We start from the raw sequence: 21477 nt of genomic DNA on the forward strand, positions 1-21477 counted from the left end.
AATCAGCCCAATCCGTTCAACCGTTTTCGAGTTTTAGCGCGACTAACACATTTGAAAATCCATTTTTATATATAAGATTATGAAATCTGTCAGATAAATAAGATTATTTTTCCGACCCAAATATCGACCAATAGAATTGCACCATTCGACGTCACGTGGTACAACCTACATGGTATTATACTAATAATTTTTTGAAAATTTTCTCTGGTAGTTGCTATATATAAAAAACAAATTCTAATTCTATTGGCCGACATTTGGGACGGAAAAATAATCCCCCGAATACCACACGAGCTTCAAAATTATCTGGCATTTCCCTCAAGGTTCCCTGCAAACAAATAAAGTCGTCAAGTTTTTCAGGAAAAAACTCCTTCATTTGTTTGCAACGAACCTATCGGGAAATACCCGATAATTTTGAAGCTCTTGTGGTATTATAAGTGATAATAACTCATTACCATTAGCAAAATGAAATGTTGTCAACATATTTTGCTCATTAAAAATATCAGTCTATCTGAATTAACCTATATTTAAATATCGATAAAAATAGTGTACGGTATACAATGGCAGCACCAAAGGTCAACGATTTTTTTTTTTTTTATGAAAGAAGGGGACAAACGAACAAACGGGTCACCTGATGGAAAGCAACTTCCGTCGCCCATGGACACTCGCAGCATCAGAAGAGCTGCAGGTGCGTTGCCAGCCTTTTAAGAGGGAATAGGGTAATAGGGGAGGGTAGGGATGGGAAGGGAAAGGAATAGGGGAGGATAGGAAAGGGAATTGGGCCTCCGGTAAACTCACTCACTCAGCGAAACACAGCACAAGCGCTGTTTCACGCCGGTTTTCTGTGAGAACGTGGTATTTCTCCGGTCGAGCCGGCCCATTCGTGCCGAAGCATGGCTCTCCCACGTATACGATCAAAGACTATCGATAAGACTTAATTAATTTAATCTGTTTAATCGATAAAAGCGCATCACTCGCCATTGTTGACTTGCCTACTTAACATGGTTGCCTTTTAGGGATAGCTAGCGGGAGTTTAACCTGAAACTTTTGAACTGGTTATGTTCGGTTGTAAAATGACTTGTTTGTTGGAGCAGACATAATTAAATAGCAGTTTGCTTCTGACTAAGTTATAATGTTATATATAAAATTCTCGTTTATATATAAAATTCTCGTGTCACAAATCACAATGTTAGGCCGCGTACTCCTCCGAAACGGATTAATACTGATTTTAACCAAACTTTATACTGCATATTCAGTGGGTCTGAGAATCGGCTACTGTGTACTTTTTATAATAATAAGTGCATTTGTTGAATAAATAATAGTAAATTATTACAACACGAGACTGACGGCGACCATTGTTTGTGCGACGGGATAGCGTTGGACGTTGCCATGGTGACATACTTATTTAGTCACTTCAATAAAATAATACGGGCGAAATCCTACTAATATTATAAAGGCGAAAGTTTGTTTGGATGTATGGATGTATGGATGTGTGGATGTGTGGATGTATGGATGTGTGGATGTATGGATGTTTGTTACTCTTTTACGCAAAAACTACTGAACGGATTTTGATGAAACTTTACAATAATATAGCTTATACATCAGAATAACACATAGGCTACAATTTTAACCGACTTTCAAAATGGGAGAGGTGTTATGTTCGTTTTCTTATATTGAACGATTACTCCGCCGTTTGTTAACCGATTTTTTTTTGGTATATATTTTTTCTTTTGGTATATAGGGTATCATCCCAATTTGGTATTATATTCACAAAAGTGGTGATCTGATGAAGGATCCATAAGTAATCGAGGCAACTCCTCAAAACTTATAGGGAAACATGTGGTGACTTCGGTTCCGTGAGAAGTATTCTAAGCATATGCTACCAACAAGTAAGATTTTGCACCGAGATGTACCTGGTATACCGTGGTTCGGAAGGTGCTGAGAAAACTCCTGATTCTTTATAGATACGAGTTTGGGAGTTTCGGCGTTGTTTTTACCCATTTAGACCCAAATGAAACTGAGCCATGGAAAATATGAAATTTCTTTATTAATTTATAGAAACCAATAATATTATTAGGAAAACACAAAAAAACTTATATTTTTTTAAATTCTTATATTAAAAAAATGCCGTCCTCAAATGGGGCCAATGGGATCATACGGTGTGAAAATTTTCGATACATATTTTATGAATGTACCGTGTTTTCACACATTTGTCAAATTGCCTTTGACCTTTTTCATGACGTAATGCTAGCTCACCAGAACAACGCGATTGTTGGAACAGTTTTTCGGGAAAATGACCCTTCATGCTGCAGGTTTGGCAGTACATATATGTATTGCTGGTTGCAGGATTCTACCGCTTGTATGTCTCAAGTAATGACGACCAAATGCCACCGAAATTGGAGCTAATTTAATTCTTGTTTTTATTACTTTGACGATGCAGCCGCCATGCGTTTGCCACTGCTACATCCAGCATGTGCGTAAACAGTATCTACCAGTTACCACCAACTTTTGTTTCGTATAACAGTGCGAGAAAATCGATTGAACAGTTGACTTGAACCCACGCATATTCTTGTTATAGCTTTGATAAAAATGTAGAAAGCTAACGTCCACATTCTTTCAACAGTAATACATCTGTTTACTTTTCCCAGAAGAAAAACGCTTTAATGGCTTCCCCCGATCACATAGATATTATAATCCAGCCGATGTAAAACAAATTCTAATTCAGTTGGTCGAAACGGTAGTCAAACTCGTCGTTTTTTTTTTCATATCCTTGACGGATACGAGAGGACCCTTTTATGTACTGCCTTGGCCAACAGTATCAGTTGCACAATAGCCAGCTACCCCTTGGAGTAGCGAAAAACTGATAAAGAGACACATGGTTGCGAAGGAAATATCTTTCCACTGTCATCTTCAATCATAGCAACTGCCTAAAGTCCATAATATTTATCATAGCTATTGAATACCCTTCAGTTCATTGATTTTTCAGTTCATTCAGTTGATTGAGTTCATTGGCCCCAAATAGGGACACTTGTATAAAACTACTCCTAATCTTATAAAGACTAAAGCTTTTCACACTTATATGTATATTTTTTATAGGTTATAGTGTAAGGAGCTCTTTTAGGTAAAAAAATATGAATACCTAAAAGAAAAACTTAAAAATAAAAAATACTAACTTGGCGTCATTTCGGATGTTAGAAAGATTCAAAGACTTTATTAGCATCCAAGTATAGTATACAATATACAAACTCAGCACCTTGTACAGGCGGTTGCTTATAAAATAGTACTTGACAAATATTTTGTTGTAATTTGTTAACTACTTACATAAGTAACATAATAGGTATGATGTATTATTCGTTTCTTAATTTCATATAATATAAACAATTACAATAATACATGAATGAAAGTACCTAATATATTTTATGAACATTATTCTTTAGACCTTAATCTTCTTTAGAAAAGAATTCTTCTAGCGAGTAGAAACATTTTTCAGTTAGGTAGTTTTTTGATTTTCTCGTTTCTGGGAGGTGATTAAATATTTTGACTGACATGTAGTATGGGCTTTCGTTTAGCATTTTAATTCTGGGGTATGGTAAATGTAGTCTGTTTTTGTGTCGTGTGTTAATGTCATGTGTATCTTTAACTTTAATAAAGTAATCGAAATTTTTGAAAACAAATAAGCTAATATCTAGTATGTAAATTGATGTAAGTGTAAGTAATTTGTATTTAATGAAATATGGCCTGCAGCTGTCTCTATTTTTTATTTGTGCTATTATTCTTACGCATTTTTTTTGTAAGGTAAGAGTTCGTGGCTGTTTACGCTGTTCCCCCACAGTATGATCCCGTATCGCAGCCAGGAGTATGCATAAGCATAGTATGCCGTGAGGGAGGTTTGTGTGTCTGTGCTGCATTTAAGATGAAAAAGTGCGTATGTGAATTTTGATAATTTTGATTTGATGGTTTGAATATGTGTTTTCCAATTTAAATGAGTGTCTATGTTAATGCCGAGCAGATTGAATGTGTCTACTGTATCTAAATTAGTGTTCTCAAACATTGTATTTATTTTTATTGCTGGTTTTTTATATGATCTGAATTGAATAGTTTTTGTTTTTTTAAAGTTAATTTCCAAATTGTGATCTCGAAGCCAATCAGTTACATCTTTTAATATTTTTTGCAATACGTCATCTGTTGAGTTTGTATTTTCATATTTTATTAGGATAGATATATCGTCTGCGAATAATACTGGAAGAGCTATTTGGCTATTTAAGATTTTAGGTAAATCGTTTATGTAGAGCAAAAATAGAGAAACAGCTTCAGAAAAATCATTATAAAACACTGTGAACTATTTTTATATTATTTGTACCTTCTGGGAATAAAAAAATACACTTAGCAAATTGACACTTACAATAAAAATAAGTATAAACTTGAAAGAGAAAAAAATTAAGTATTTTTAAAAGTGTCCTCGTTTGGGCACGGCGGGTCTATATGGGTTAAGAACAGAAAGCATATGCTACTATGCAAATTACATTCATCATCATCATCATCATCATCATCACTACCATATTATACCATTTCATAGTCTTTTAGATCGAGACTCGCGTTTGTCAAGCGATAATTAAAAAAAATCTATACCTACCTAATATTATAAACCTGAATGTATATGTTTGCTTGAACGCGTCAATCTCAGGAACTACAGGTCCGATTTAAAAACTTATCTCAGTGTTAGATAGATCATTTATCGAGTAAGACTATAGGCTATATTATATTATCACGCTAAGACTAATACGACCGAAGAAACTCAGGAAAATGTGGGAAAAACGGAGGAAATATTTTTTATGGGAAAATGTACGGTTTCTGTAGAATTCCTAATTTACGCGGGCGAAGCTGCGCGGTATATCTAGTTTATATGGCAAAGAAACGTTTGCCGGAACAGCCAGTCTTATATACTAAAATTCTCGTGTCACAATGTTAGTTACCGTACTCCTCCGAAACGGCTTTACTGATTTTTACCAAATTTTATAATGCAAGCAGCCAGTAGCCGATTCATAGACCTGAATGGTCTAAGAATCGGCTACTGGCTACTTTTTATTTTATTTTACAACAAACTTTTGCCCGCGGCTTCGCTCGAGTTAAGAAGTATTATTACATACAAACTTTCATCCCCTATTTCAACCCCTTGGGGTTGGAATTTATCACTATCCTTTCTTAGCGGATGCCTTCGTCATAACATCTACCTGCATGCAAAATTTCAGCCCGATCCGTCCAGTGGTTTGGGCTGTGCGTTGATAGATCACCATGTCAGTCAGTCACCTTTGAGTTTTATATATATAGATTTATATACACACACAATGAAGTTAACATGTTATAATAATTTTATATTGATAAGTGCATTTGTTGAATGAATAATAGTAAATTATTACAAATCGAGACTGACGGCGACCATTGTTTGTGCGACGGGATAGCGATGGACGTTGCCATGGTGACATACTTATTTAGTCACTTCAATGAAATAATATGTGCGAAATCTATACTTCTATACTCATATTATGAATGCGAAAGTATCTCTGTCTGTCTGTCTGTCTCGCTTTCACGCCAAAACCACTGAACTGAAATTGAATTGAAATTAATTTTATTGTAATGAAATCAAGAAAAAGGGGGTTGTAAAGGGGTGAAAATGCGTAAATTTGTTCAAATTAGTTAGTTCCAAAAATTCATAACAGATGGCGATGGTCGTCTACATCGCGCTATCGCTTCTATATGAGGTGGTGCCATCTCAAGTTGCATTTTTCGATTCTTTAGATTGTTTTACACGCTTTTATATAACTAACTAGTCACTACTCAGTACTTTATCTATGCAGTGACGTAACCTTAAACCTATCAATGATAAATTATAGTTTATGGGCAAAGTTGTGTAATGGGGGGCTAAATAAGCTTTAAAATTTGGCATAAATAAAGTTTAATTTAATTTAAAGTTTAATTTAAAATAATATTATGTGCACACTGCACATCTGTTTTGGGCATTTTGATTTAATGCGTACTAGGGTTTTAATACAAAGCTTTTAAATTTGACAACAATTTTGTTGACACCGCGCGCTATAAACTGAAGTCCGCGCGGATGAAGTCGCGGGCAACAGCTAGTAATATGTATGGCAAAACAACGTTTGCCGGGACAGCTAATCTTAATATAAAGATAATGTTTATTGTAATTTACTGCTTAAACGTGTTAAGTACCTTACCTAGATAGAAGCTGCTTTGGAGTGTGTTGTACTAAGTAGTTAGTACTTTATTAACTGCACGTGAATACAACATTGTTGCCGAAGCCCCGTTTAAAAACTTGTCCCCAGCGACTGGTGGCGACGCGGTTTTTCGATCGAGAACCGAGATAGTTGATCAAATAAAAATCGGCCAAGTGCGAGTCGCACTCGCGCACTTAAATTTTTATTTTATTTAAATATTATTCTTTAATATTAAAGTACACATTTATAACAAAGGACTTTGTGAAAAATTCTATTGATATGGAGCAAAAAAGGCCAAAAAAATCACGTTTGTTGTATGGGGGCCCCCCTTAAATATTAATTTTATTTTGTTTTCACTATTTGTTGTTATAGCGGCAACAGATATTATATCTGTGAAAATTTCAGTAGTCTAGCTATAGCGGTTCTTGAGGTACAGAGCCTGGAGACAGACAGACGGACAGACAACGAAGTTAAGTTTTATACGTGGGAGAGCTATGCTTCGGCACGAATGGGCCGGCTCGACCGGAGAAATACCACGTTCTCACAGAAAACCGGCGTGAAACAGCGCTTGCGCTGTGTTCTCCGAGTGAGAGAGTTTACCGGAGGCCCAATCCCCTACCCTATTCCCTTCCCTACCCTCCCCTATTCCCTTAACTTCCCATCCTTACCCCTATTACCCTGTTCCTCTTAAAAGGCCGGCAACGCACCTGCAGCTCTTCTGATGCTGCGAGTGTCCATGGGCGACTGGAAGTTGCTTTCCATCAGGTGACCCGTTTGCTCGTTTGCCCCCTTATTTCATAAAAAAAAAAGAAGTCTTAGTAATAGGGTCTCGTTTTTACCCTTTGGGTACGGAACCCTAAAAAGCAGTTACGAAACGAAAAGAATACCTTCCTGCCAAACGTGTATTTATTTTCATCATGGTTTACGATGGCAAACATCCAAACTTCATATTTTATCTTGGAATACAGATTTTAGGGTTTTGCGTGAGAAAGTGGAAGTCAATTATCCCTTCCGAGAATCACTCGTCAACTCTTTCAAGTTCCAACTGACAAAATAAATTGAATATAATGTTGTTTTAGAAATGACTTACCTTATTTTTTTGCAAAAAATCCATTTCCAGTTTTTGAATTGTGTCACGTCTACTCACTTCCATGGAGAAACAAAGATTGTCGAGTGCTATTACCAAGATGAATATTATGTGCATTGGTTATTGTATTCAATATTTAATTGATACTAGAGATCGCCCCATGGTCGTAATTCGACCTTAGTTTCAACGACATTAGGACTACTGCCTATATTTTGAAAAAAAAAAATTGACTTTATCATATTTTTTTCAACTCTTGTCTCTGGGACTCAGCTGATCTCAGACTGGCCGTGTAAGCATTGTCTAATAGTATCTAAGATTCAATAAAAAATTATTGTTTGTGTTGACAACAATTTGTCACCTTATTGTCAACAGACTTCAACCATAAATAAAAGAGTATAATTCGTATGTATAGGCTTGTCACTAAAAAATCTGTCATTTTTCCTAGTGTGTGTATTGTAGTGTGTGTACTGTTCTATTTGTTAAAAAAATGTATGATAAATGCATAATTTCAAAATAATATTAGCTCGATGCACTCCTTCACCATGTAAACTATAACTGTGTAAAATTTCATTCACCTACGTTTCCCAATTTTTCGTCAAACGGGATACAAAGTTTTTGGCTCACGTATTAATATTATATAATAGATTCATGACTCGTAATAAAACTTAAAAGTCGATACAAGTAATTGGCGGAGTGCAAATGATATCGATATATCGATACGTACGCGCACATCATTATTCCAATTTTAGCCCGGTGCGTGCGTGTCGGAGCCCTCGCCGGGGTCCATAACCCCGCCTTCGGAAAAGTCGCGGTGTTTTTGTTCGAGACCTAACCTGTAGCTGAAATAACGACGGGAGGGCTTAACAGACCGCGGGCTCGGAGGGGTTCATTGTATTGAAAACTACAGACGTCCCCGGGGGAGAATCCCGCAGATTATACGCGATTTACATCTCTGTGTACAGACGGCTGTGTTAAATATTAACCCTCTCGCTAAGATAATACGCAGCGTATTCCAGGTCCAGTGTCTTTGTCAACCGAGTCACGTGTGGCTATGGCTTTTCCAATGTAACCAGACGAAGACAAGCAGACCGTGTTTATTCGCTGTATATTTTTATTTGTAAGGTTAGCAGCTGATAGCGAATTGCAATAATTAAGCCTGAGAAAGGACATAGGCTACTATCTTATCTTATTGAAATTGCCTATTATCTTAAGATTATTAAGAACTACTGGAGCAATTTTTATGTTATTTGGCAAACATGAAGAAAAGATCACGTTAAGGGACATAGGCTATTTTTTTGCGGAAAAATGAACGGTCGTGTGAAATTCCTAAATTACGCAAGCGAAGCCGCGCGGAACATCTATATATAATAAAATCGTAGGAAAGTCAATGCTGCGGGGCTAAAATGGTCATATTTAGCAATTCCTCTCAATCAATTCAGTAAATGAATTGTTAAAACTGTCAAACTAACAAATGTCAAATCAGTACAAAAATACAGAAATGAATTGCAAGCAGAGTTGCATTTTGCGATTTTAGAAAAATGAATCATATTATGATTCATGTCATGATTATTCAAAGCGACCATTTTAGCCCCGCTGTACATTGAATATGTATTTTTGTACAATAAATAATACTTGGGATGTGATCTACTATGCTAACGCGGACGAAGTCGCGGGCAACAGCTAGTAGCAGTATAAATAATAGCTACAAGTTATATCATAATATTAATACGCGAACGAAAAACTTTGTAACCCTTTTTACGAAAAATGGGGAAACGTAGACGTGCATGAAATTTTGCACAGTTATCCATACTAATATTATAAATGCGAAAGTATCTCTGTCTGTCTGTCTGTCTGTCTGTCTGTCTGTCTGTCTCGCTTTCACGCCAAAACTACTGAACCAATTGCAATGAAATTTTGTACACAGTTATTCTAGAGTCTGAGAAAGGACATAGGCTACATTTTGATGTGGGAAAATATCTTATTTCCATGAAAATATCGATGAAAATTAATTCGCATTGCGCGTGGCCAGCGCTCATCCCAGGGGTCCTGGGTTCGAGTCCCGCAGGTGGAACAAAAAGTTTTCAATGTTCATGTGTCTTGGATGCGGATTAAAATAATATTTCAAAAATCTTAAATATATTTTATGTATAATATTATAAAAAATCCAGAAATATATCGATGCAATGAACATTTTAGTTCTAATACGATTCAACAGATGGCGTTTTATTTTTTACTTCATTGTAACATAGAACTAATCATAATTATTATTAGTTATTATGTTTTTGTTTATAGTTTTTAATACGTTAGAATAATATGTTTAATAATATTATCACTTGGTATAATAATAATCAATCTATCTTATCTTATAGAACTCCTACTGCATTTCTAATATAATATATTAGAAATGCATGCATTATGAATGAATGAATGAATGAATGAATATACTTTATTGCGCACATCACAGTTACAAACACACACATAAAATAAAGAACATATAAAATGAAGAGTTGACAACAGAAGGCGCTCTAAAATAAAGGAGTTCGAGTGTACCGTGTTGGCCTGTATTCCATCCAGAAACTATATCAATGCAATCAACATTTTAATTCTAATATATGAAAACAGATGGCGTTTTATTTTTTACTTCATTATTGTAACAGAACTAATTATACCTACTTTATTATATATTGTTTTTATTCATAACTAGCTGTTGCCCGCGACTTCGTCCGCGTGGACTTTAGTTTATAGCGCGCGGTGTCAACAAAATTTGTGTCAAATTTAAAAACTTTTTAAAACCCTGGTAACTGGTACCCCTCTTAGGGCCGCGCTACACCGGAATGGCAGCGCTGAAAGTGCTCGCCTCGCCGCTGCCATTCCGGTGTAGCGCGGCCCTTAATTAATCCAAATACCCAAAAACAGCTGTGCAGTGTGCACATAATCTATACTAATATTATAAATGCGAAAGTATCTCTGTCTGTCTGTCTGTCTGTCAGTCTCGCTTTCACGCCAAACGCCAAAACTACCGAACCGATTGTAATGAAATTTTGTATACAGATAGTCTAAAGCCTGAGAAAGGACATAGGCTACTTTTTTTACTGAAAAAAAAGGGTTGTAAGGGGGTGAAAATGCGTAAATTTGTTAAAATTAAGTTAGTTCCAAAAATTCATAATAGATGGCGCCGTGCGTCTTCTACATCGCGCTGACGCTTGCTCAAAAGTCTTTCTATAAGAGGTGGTATCATCTTCCACCTAAGTTTCGATTTTTTTCGATTGTTGATCTATTCTACGGTAGGTATTAAATAACTCAGTACTTTATCTGTGCAGTGACGTAACCTTAAACCTATCAATGATAAATAGTTTATGGGTAAAGTTGTGTAATTGGGGGGCTAAATAAGCTTTAAAATTTGGCATAAAATATAAAGTTTAATATAAAAAAATGAAACACTTATTGTGTGCACACTGGACAGCTGTATTGATTTAAGGGGTACCAGGGTTTTTTTATAAAAGCATTTGACACCAATTTTGTTGACATCGCGCGCTATAAACTGAAGTCCACGCGGACGAAGTCGCGGGCAACAGCTAGTAGTTTATATGGTGAAGGAGTGCATCGAACTAATATTTTGAAATTATGCTTTTATCATACATTTTTTTAACAAATAAATCATTACACACACTACAACACACACACATAAGAAATGACAGATTTTTGAGTGACAAGCCTATAGACATACGAATTATACTCTTTTATTTATGGTTGAAGTCTGTTGACAACAAGTTGACAAATTGAAAATGGATTATAGTTTTTTTTATTAAATCTATTAAATCTAAGAAAATGCTTACACGGCCAGTCTTGATCAGCTAAGGCCCAGAGACAAGAGTTGAAAAAAAAAAAAGATAAAGTCAATATTTTTTACAAAAAATAGCCGTAGGTAGCCCTAATGTCGTTGAAACTAAGGTCGAATTTCGACCATTGGGCGATCTCTAGTTAATATAATATAACGTTGTAGGTTGGAATATAATACAGGGTGTAACAAAACTAAGTGATAATACTTAAGGGTGTGTATGTGTTCCTTGTATAGAGTTCACTGTGAAAGTAGCAGCGCTGAAAGACCAATTTTTTTTTCACTTTTGTATGGGCAAGCGCCCAGCGTCACAAGTTTGATCTTTTAGCGCTGCTATTTTCACAGTGAACCATAGGCGCCTGCAGAAATAATTTCCAAGGGGTGCAGATTTTAGTTTTTTTTCTTTTCTTTTTACCTGTTACGAACAGCATGTCTGGATTAAGTGTCCACCGAGGGAAGATAACCGAGGATAATAAAGATACCTTTATAGAAAACAAGTTCGGTCAAAAACTCTGAATTGAATTCAAAATTCAATCAAATTCCTGTTGATCCCGAGATTCCCAAGTGGTGCAAGTGCACCCCCTCACCCCTGGCACCCCCTGCCGGCGCCCATGCAGTGAACTCTCTACAAGGAACATATACACACCCCAAAGTATTATCACTTAGTTTTGTTACACCCTGTATAAATGATAAGCACAACATAGTATATTATGCGGAAGTTCATAAACCTCAGTCCACGCTTCCTTCAAGGTCGGGTATTTTGGTATTATGGATTTTTACATCCACAACCGTAATACCGACCTACGCCCTTTTCTTCGAGAATTATTTGCTTTTTAGGGTTCCGTACCCAAAGGGTAAATTATTACTAACACTTCGATGTCTGTCTGTCTCCAGGCTGTAACTCAAGAACGGTAACAGCTAGAGAAATGAAATTTTCACAGATTATGTATTTCTGTTGCCGCTATAACAACAAATACTAAAAATCGGCCAAGTGCGAGTCTGACTCGCGCACGAAGGGTTCCGTACCGGTACAGAGCGAAAGTAGACAAAAAATTGTGTTAATAGAATCAGGCGTTACTTTGCGGAAATCCATAGCTTAAAATTTAGTTTGTAATTATTTTTAGCAATAATCCGCGGATTATTGCAAAAAATAATACCGTAACTAATATATACTTAATGGTCAAATATGGCGTCCATTTTTGACTTTAACCAAAGATTTACATTTTGCATTGTAGTTATAGTTAAAGTTACAGTTATAGCTAAAGTTACTTGGTGAAACCCACCCTTATGTTTAATTTACTTAATAAATGGCGCTCCCGAGATCTACACGGTTTTGACTTGCGGTAGATCAAATCAATTTGGAATGAACTTGAGATCGCCCAATGGTTGAAATTCGACCTTAGTTTCAACGACATTAGGACTACTACCTCTACTACCTATATTTTGTAAAAAAATATTTACTTTATCAATTTTTTTTCAACTCTTGTCTCTGGGACTCAGCTGATCTCAGACTGGCCGTGTAAGTATTGTCTTATAGTATCTAAGATTCAATAAAAAAAAAACCATTTTCAATTTGTCACCTTGTCAACAGACTTCAACCATAAATAAAAGAGTATATGTCCCATACATATACTCTTTTATTTATGGTTGAATTGTGCTTGTCACTCAAAAATCTGTCATTTTTCCTAGTGTGTGTGTTGTAGTGTGTGTAATGTTTTATTTGTTAAAAAAATGTAATGTGATAAAAGCATAAAATTTCAAAATAATATAAGCTCGATGCGCTCCTTCACCATATAAGCTATAACTGTGCAAAATTTCATTCATCTACGTTTCCCCATTTTTCGTCAAAATGGATACAAAATTTTTGGCTCACGTATTAATATATAGATTATAGATAACAACGGATACGACGCGACTATAATTATTATTTATTATTGAACGATCGAGAAGTTCGAAGTGACAATTCCTAATCGACTTCGGATGAATGTTATAAATCGAAATCGAAAGCCCTTTAGCCAACGTTTTTTTATTGCTTCGTTATAGAATCGTCAATGAGCAATACTCATAGTCTGCATACACTAGTAAATGTTCATAACACGTCATAAAATTTTGCTTAAGAACTCCCGGGATCTAACTCTGAACGGACTGTAATGATATAAAACTAAACTGGCTCACTGGAACTGTGTAAACCGCAATCAATAGATGAGTCAGTGGTTCGTGGCGCGCTAGGTGACCGGTGACGACACCCGCCTCGGAAGTTGGGAAACTGATCGCTAGTGAGTAAAGACTTTCTCGCCTTTAGTGATTAGTGACTATAGGCTTTAAGGGCATAGGTAAATGGACAGATAGTATTTGTCATGGGCCATCTACCATACGGGGACATATCACATAATATTATAACTAGCTCTTTTCCCACAAAAATAGCTCTTATGTTCCTACTCCCTTCACTTGGTTTACTCTATATCTGTGTCAAATATTGCCATAAAAATTGCTCCAGTAGTTCGTAATTTCTAATATTTCCCCCGTTTTTCCGACATGTTACTGAGTTTCTTCGGTCGTATTAGTCTTAGCGTGATAATATATAGTCTATAGTCTTACCTGATAAATTAGCAATCTAACACTGAAATAAGTTTTTAAATCGGACCAGTAGTTCCTGAAATTAGCGCTTAGATTTTTTTCAATTATCGCTTGACAAACTCGAGTCTCGATCTAAAAGACTATGAAAAGTACCAATAACAGGGTCATTATAGGCTCATAAGTCATAACCATGGAACGATATATATGGTATAATATGGTAGTGATGATGATGATGATGATGATGAATGTCATTTGCATAGTAGCATATGCTGTCCGTTCTTAAAACAACGCCGAAACTCCCAAACTTGTATCTATAAAGAACCAGGAGTTCTCTCAGCACCTTCCGAATCACGGTATACCAGGTATGCCTCGGTGCAAAATCTTACTTGTTGGTAGCCTATGCTTAGAATACTTCTCACGAAACCGAAGTCACCACATGTTTCCATATAAATTTTGAGGAGTTCCCTCGATTACCTATGCATCCTTCATCAGATCACCACTTTTGTGAATATAATATAATACCATACCCTATATAACAAAAGAAAAATTTTGAAAATCGGTTAACAAACGGCGGAGTAATCGTTGAATATAAGAAAACGAACATAACACCTCCCCCATTTTGAAAGTCGGTTAAAATTGTAGACTATGTGTTATTCTGATGTATAAGCTACATTATTGTAAAGTTTCATTAAAATCCGTACAGTAGTTTTTGCGTGAAAGAGTAACAAACATCCATACATCCACACATCCATACATCCAAACAAACTTTCGCCTTTATAATATTAGTAGGAAGTAGTTATAAGATATAAGATTTTAAATACCTTCCGAAATTCTTACTGCCTAAGCAGATGCGAGTGCTCTCTATGTAAACTGTAAAGGAATGTATTCTAGATTTTGCCTCTACTTTTGCATAGTAAGCAATGTCTATCCCGTCTGAATCTGAAGACTGGTAGCATCACGTCACACGTGGTTGCGACCCAGTACGGGGAAGCGTGTTTGTAAACAGTCCGCAGCGCCGAATTAAGGAGTGATCACACTGAGACGGGCCGTGCCGTCGCTCAGCGTGCCGGGGCTCATCGCAAAAATCCGCCTCCATACAATTTGTATGGAAGCGGATGCGCGTATCGCACACTGTGTCGGGGCGCAGCGAATTTCCGCTTCCATACAAATTGTATGGAGGCGGATTTTTGCGATGAGCCCCGGAACGCACAGCCCCGGCTCGGCCCGTCTCAGTGTGCTCACTCCTTTAGCCGAACTGTCGTGGTCCGCGGTCGTCACCCGCACTACGCGCGCGTCTGTGTCCTACATTCCTATTGTACTGACTGTGGTGATTGTTATTAACGTTTGTCACGACTAGGACTAATAATATGGGTCTATAAATGGCGCAAGCATGTTATTTTCACTCTCGTCTTTCTTTTGGATTTACACCCCACTTCTATAGCGCCGCGGCATAAAACGTAGAGAAACACCTTTGCGGTATATTAAACAGAATGTTAATCTGCATGAATCGTCAATAATTTTGTCAGATTTGTTTATAGGCCTGGAGATACTGACACAAAATTCTTGGTCATTTGTACCAGTATGGCGGTTTCACAGGGGTATAATTACGTAAAGGCAAAAAGGAAAATGATGGTCATAGCGCTCGCACTGTCCCAAAATCGAACGTGTCGGATAAATAACGAGTGTCGAACCATTTGTTCCACAAAAATGCATATATTTTCCGATAGTCGAAAAAAAATAAGTAGGCGAAAGCGTAATGCCATACTTGTCGGGTGCGGCTTACTTACAGCCCGCCATACCGACGCGAATACGTTAATTTTAATAAAAAAATTGAACCATTTGTACCAGGCTAATTTTTGCATAGCTAATCATCGTCGAGTAGCCATTCACGAAAATCACCTTGCCATACTTTTCCGACAGCGCCCAATGGCCGAATAATATACCGTATACGGTTGCTGGGTTCGAGTCGTAGAGCTACGCAGTACCACGCAGTATATTGCTATAACTAGTTATAAATAAAAGCAAAGGTCGTTCGCCTAAAATATAAATACAAGGTCACTTACACGCTTGTTACCGCTAAAGCCTCGAATACATTAGACTGAAATGAAGGAGTATTTCCTTCATGTCAGTCTAATATAAAGTTAAGACTTGTCACTTGGGCCACTAATAACAGTGAACATCTAGGATGATCCTATTACTAGACAAAGTGATATTTTGCCCCTTATGTCAGTCAATATTTCTATTCTCTCCCTTTTGTATCGTGGCGGTGCTAAGTTTGCAGGTAATTTCGACGGGAAAAACCTTTAATTACAAAGGAAAAATACCGGCCAAGTGCGAGTTGGACTCGCCCATGAAGGGTTACGCAGCAACAATAAGGTTTATTTTTTGTGAAAAGGTTTTTGATTTATTTTTATGTTTCAGTTGATTTAATGAAAGTTAATTTAAGGTTTACCATTTATGACGTATAAAAAAAACTACTAGCTAGATCTCGTTCAAACCAATTTTCGTTAGTAGTTTTTATAGTAATGTATATCATATTATATTTTTTTAGACTTATCATGACTTATACTTTAGAAATTAGGGGGGGGGGGGGCACATTTTAACATTTTACCACTTTGGAAGAGTCTCTCTCGCAAACTATTCAGGTTAGAAAAAAATATATTAGAAACTTCAATATGATTTTTAAGACCTATCCATAGATACCCCACACGCCTTTACTTTGATTACCGGTCAGTGAGTGAGTGAATGAGTGAGTCAGTCCCAAAATTAGCTATTTTTGCAGGGACATATTTCAGGATCTACCGAAGCTATACCTATGAAATTGGGTATACTGCTTAATTACTAGTATATTATAATTACGTAGGTTTAATTTTATCTTAATTAGTAGGTTCAATTTTATCGCAAATTTCGAGTCGCAATAGGCACTGAGCTACAGGGGGGGTCAAAAGTGCGTCGAAACCACGTCGAAACGGTTCGTGTAAACAGTGCACTTCATGCGCGCGGCCTGCTGAAACTTGGCAGAGCACTTCCATTCGCTTTGATTAAATATCAAGGTACCTACATTTTACTAACTTCATTTAATTTTACTTTGTACTATGCCTTGTATACATAAACAAGAGAGGTAATTTAATTTTTATCGATCATTAATCTTCAGCTTGTAACAAAGACTCGCGACTACCCGCATCCCCCGTCACTCGTCAGTCGTCCGTCGCGAAACTCAATATTTTACAACAAAACTACGTTTAGCACAGCGGCATTATAATAAAATGTTCAATTTAAAGTTAACAAAGAGGATGCATATACTCAGGATAGTTTTACGAGACGTCTGGAGTCTAGACTAGACCTGTGGCTGGTGGCTGCACAAACAGCTGATTTGTGTTTGGGAACTTTGGGAAGTCAGTCTGGAGCGAACGCGCGCGGGGTGCGGACGTGTCGCGTGCGCGTCCTTTGTTCAGGGTTGGCCTGGCTAGTGGATAGCTTTTTATATTTTTTTATTTTACAAATTAAGTGCCTAGTAATTTATAAATATTTAAGTATGGTGTTGATCATTATTTTCTGTCGTATACAATATCATGTATTTAATATTTGTATTTACTTACGTAAAATATAATAATAATATTTTGGTCTAGTATAATATTTTATACTCGTATTATAGTAGAGAGAGCCAAAACATTGCCATTAAAACTCTCTACTCTACTCTCAAGTCTCTCAAAATATTTTCTATCACCCCATGCCATCACCACCTCACCTTAAACTAATTATAAATCGTTATTGCTATAATTTATATTATATTATCATGTACATTATAAATTATTTAAACATTCAATTAACCTCAGGAATATATTGTCCCGTTTTTAACTTCCTGGAAGTTAACTCATTCTTCCTTTTACATCGTTGACTTTTTGCCACCCTCGGACTTTTGACCTCCTCCGATCTAAATTTTAAATATCAGATAAAAATTTTAACTAAAATAATCAATTTTAAGCGCCCAATGAGTACTAAAATGATCATAATCGTGCATTAAATCGTAAAGCGAGGTCAGCCATCCTTCGACATTTCAACAAAGAAACGAGAGTGTAACGCACTGTTGATTCACGGATTTCGAGGTTTAACAAACCGTTTATGTTTCATATTAAAACGTATTCTTTACATTTTATACGTGGGAGAGCCATGCTTCGGCACGAATGGGCCGGCTCGACCGAAGAAATACCACGTTCTCACAGAAAACCGGCGTGAAACAGCGCTTGCGCTGTGTTTCGCCGAGTGAGTGAGTTTACCGGAGGCCCAATCCCCTACCCGATTCCCTTCCCATCCCTACCCTCCCCTATTACCCTATTCCCTCTTAAAAGGCCGGCAACGCACCTGCAGCTCTTCTGATGCTGCCAGTGTCCATGGGCGACGGAAGTTGCTTTCCATCAGGTGACCCGTTTGCTCGTTTGCCCCCTTATTTCATAAAAAAAAAACTCATGATCATCGTTCTGGTCTATCGTAGTCGAGTCTTTCTAAGTGATAACGTAGGTAGGAACTAGACGGTGGGATCTCGCTACCACGTTATTGTCTAGCGTCAACAATAAGTTTTCACACGCGGCGTCGCTGTTCGCGTCTATCCGGCGTGCACGGTTCATGAGCTAATTTCGTTAAATCTGGTTTCCCTAAACATTATCGGTGAAACGGTCACCTGCACGAGTGGCCTGACCTGAATATGGAAATAGATACCACTCATTACCCACTTCAGTCCACCCCGGGACCGGCTCGGAAATTGTTTGTTTTCGCCCCCGAAGATGCTATTTTATTCATAGTCGGTGCGGCCGTTTACCCCCGTTAACCTGGTTAATGCCGTATACATTATTATATTTATGTCATTAATTACGAGTTGCGATACGGTGGAACAATAGTCGGTATGATAAGTGTGTGCGATAAGATAAGATGAACGCGCTGTGTATCTTCGCCCGGAGTGAGTATCTGCCGTAGCCCGTAGAGCTCGTAGACTTCGTAGAGTAGACCGCAGTTCGTTGCAACCTCGAATGATCATTGTAATCTTTGTTTGATTTAAATCCTGAGAGATTATCCGGGATTCGCCTACCTGAATGGATGCCTTTCGTGTGTCACTTTTCCGAGAACCCTTCAAGTCGCAATAAGGATTCACTATGAACATTTATTTTACTGCGTACAAAGGCGAGAGATAAAGGAGTCAAAGTGCAGGTCACGAGGTGACTTAATCTGCTCGTCGCTCGATGGCCTGAAAAATTGACTTAGCAGGTTGAACGACTGCACCGTCTTTGTTGTCCGTGCGTTGACCCAGGCCCTAGACTAGTCACTAGACTCGGCCCTGCGCCCTGCCCGCCCTGCCTGCCCTGCCCGGCCCGTCTGACTTCCGCACACAGCTACATCGCACCCCGTAATGGATATGCTTACATGCCCCCCTCAATTCTATTGCGATGCAGTTCAAAAGCACTCGTGAGATTGCTTGTTTGGGTTTGGGGATGAAGCTGCAATGGTCGTGTTTGTTTTTAGGGTTCCGTACCTCAAAAGGAAAAAACGGAACCCTTATAGGATCACTTTGTTGTCCGTCTGTCCGTCTGTCAAGACCCTTTTTCTCAGGAACGCGTGGAGGTATGAAGCTGAAATTTATATCAATTACTCAGGTCTACTGTCCCTTGAAGCTGTGAAAAAATCAAACTTCTAAGCCAACGCAATCAAAAGATACAGCCGTTTATGCCGCAAATTTTCGACACTTGCAAGGGAATCAAAACCTACAGGGTGCTTCCCGTGAACTCAGAATCTTGAAATTTGGTACGAAGCAACGTCTTATAGCATAGATAAAGGAAAAATTACGAAAACCATAAATTTTTAGTTACATCACATAATATATTTTTTTTTAATAATTTTAAACTTACTACACATTTCCTCATAAACGCGTAGAGGTATTAAATTGAAATTCATACCAAATACTCAGGTCTATAATACCTTTAAGCTGTCGGAACCCTCGGTGCGCGAGTCCGACTCGCACTTGGCCGGTTTTTTAACTTCTAGACATAATTCTGATATAATTATTTTTTTATGTACACTCATAAGTCATAATATTATGCCTGTTTACTGGCTACAAAAATAGCTAAGATTGTTTTGCTTGTTTCAGGTGAGTGCACAGAGATCTTTGACATCGAGAAAAATGTCGGCACCGAGGTATTTATAGATTTTACAACTCCAGCGATTACTGCAGTGAATTATTGTAATCATAATTACCTCCATAATATTTATACGTTAATTTATTTCGTTAGACTAATGAATCAATTATTTAATGAACGGTTAAATAAAGACGTAGCTGCGAGAATGCTGAATATGATAGTAGTATAGAGTAAATATAGAGATTGGAAGTGGAAATAAAATTTTACTCGGTGATATGTTATTCTGTGCGGCAAATTATTATGCCGGAACTCGTAATGGGCCGTTCTAAAACATTGACTAGGTATCTAATGTAACAGGTTTGTGCAACATTATTTTAATGAAACCAGTGAAAAATAAACTCGATGGCACACATCGGCCGAGCTCGAGCGATGTAATACTTTCACTCGCGGTGTTCGATCCTCTAACATCGTCGCAGCTTTTGCAACAGCAGTTCCTTTTACAACGAGCAAAGTCACATTCAGGAAGATCGCAGACGACAGACTTTTTGTGCGATCGAGTCTGCGGTCTCCCTTATTTACTACTACTTAAAATGTCTGGAGTCCCACAAAGATTGAGACCGATCGCAGCTCGTCTAAATCACATCTAAAAGACTAACGAGCAAATTATTTCAAAATAGAATAAAACATAGGAACAAGTTTCTAGTGTAGCACTAGCATCGTTTGATACAGCTATTAAGTGCTCTCTCCAACAGTGTTAGTTATCGCGGTTGATGGCGGAAGTGGAGTCCGCGGAGTGCTCCGCTATCTATTCCTAATCACTACACCGCCGCACCGCTCACCATATCCCTCCACTATCGCACTGATAGCTTGTGAGACATCGGGATGTATCTGAAGGACATAGATCACTTCGCGAGCCACAAAGCGATCTATCCATACTTACTATACTTACTAATATTATAAATGCGTAAGTGTGTCTGTCTGTTACCTCTTCACGCCCAAACCGCTGAACCGATTTTGCTGAAATTTGGTATGGAGATACTCTGAGTCCCGAGAAAGGACATAGGATACTTTTTATACCGGGAAAATGTACGGTTCCCACGCGGTAAACGAATTTTGGCGCAACGGAGTTGCGGGTGTTATCTAGTGTTACATAAATAATATTGCCTCGTTCTGTAAATGGGCTCTACCTAAGTAGGTACCTATTAAAATGATCTCCTCGCTGTTAACATTGGAGCAACATTATGTTCTCTGGTCGTGTGATTGTTGCGAAATTTGATGGTGAATGGTGTTAATGACGTGTAGCCCCCAGAAGGACATGCGATCGGAAATAAGAAACGAAGCGATTGTAACTTTCAATTTTAAAATTTAATGTTATTTCTGTAATCACTGGCTCTTGTTTTCTTTAAACAGTTCTTTTGTTAAAAGAAAACTAGAGCAAGAGCCGGTTTAATTGAATTCAAAGAGGGTGGTGGCGTTATAATATTTGAAATTCTGGTTATTATTTCCATGAATTGTCAGTCTAGCGATTTATGGAACACGTGTACGGTGTACGTCAATCTTGGCCACAGCATGCCACAGCCAAGGGCTCTGGCTGGCAGCTCGCATGTCGCCGCGCCGCTG

The 21477-nt window shown here is 37.6% G+C and overlaps 1 protein-coding gene across 3 annotated transcripts in view; it reads left to right on the forward strand.

Moving 5' to 3' along the window:
- The window catches only part of LOC121738881, a 51552-nt gene that overhangs the window by 4999 nt on the left and 25076 nt on the right, over positions 1-21477 (forward strand). For 2 of the 3 annotated variants that reach the window (XM_042131149.1, XM_042131155.1), the window contains exons 1-2: positions 18644-18686; positions 19869-19915. The exons of the other annotated variant lie outside the window; for it this stretch is intronic. In XM_042131149.1, coding sequence (XP_041987083.1) covers positions 18659-18686; positions 19869-19915 — 75 coding nt within the window. In that variant the 5' untranslated portion in view covers positions 18644-18658. Of the gene's footprint in view, positions 1-18643; positions 18687-19868; positions 19916-21477 lie in introns of those variants that run through there. 3 annotated transcript variants of the gene reach the window in all.

The sequence above is a fragment of the Aricia agestis genome, chromosome 2 (genome assembly GCF_905147365.1).
Source record: "Aricia agestis chromosome 2, ilAriAges1.1, whole genome shotgun sequence".
NCBI lineage: Eukaryota > Metazoa > Arthropoda > Insecta > Lepidoptera > Lycaenidae > Aricia > Aricia agestis.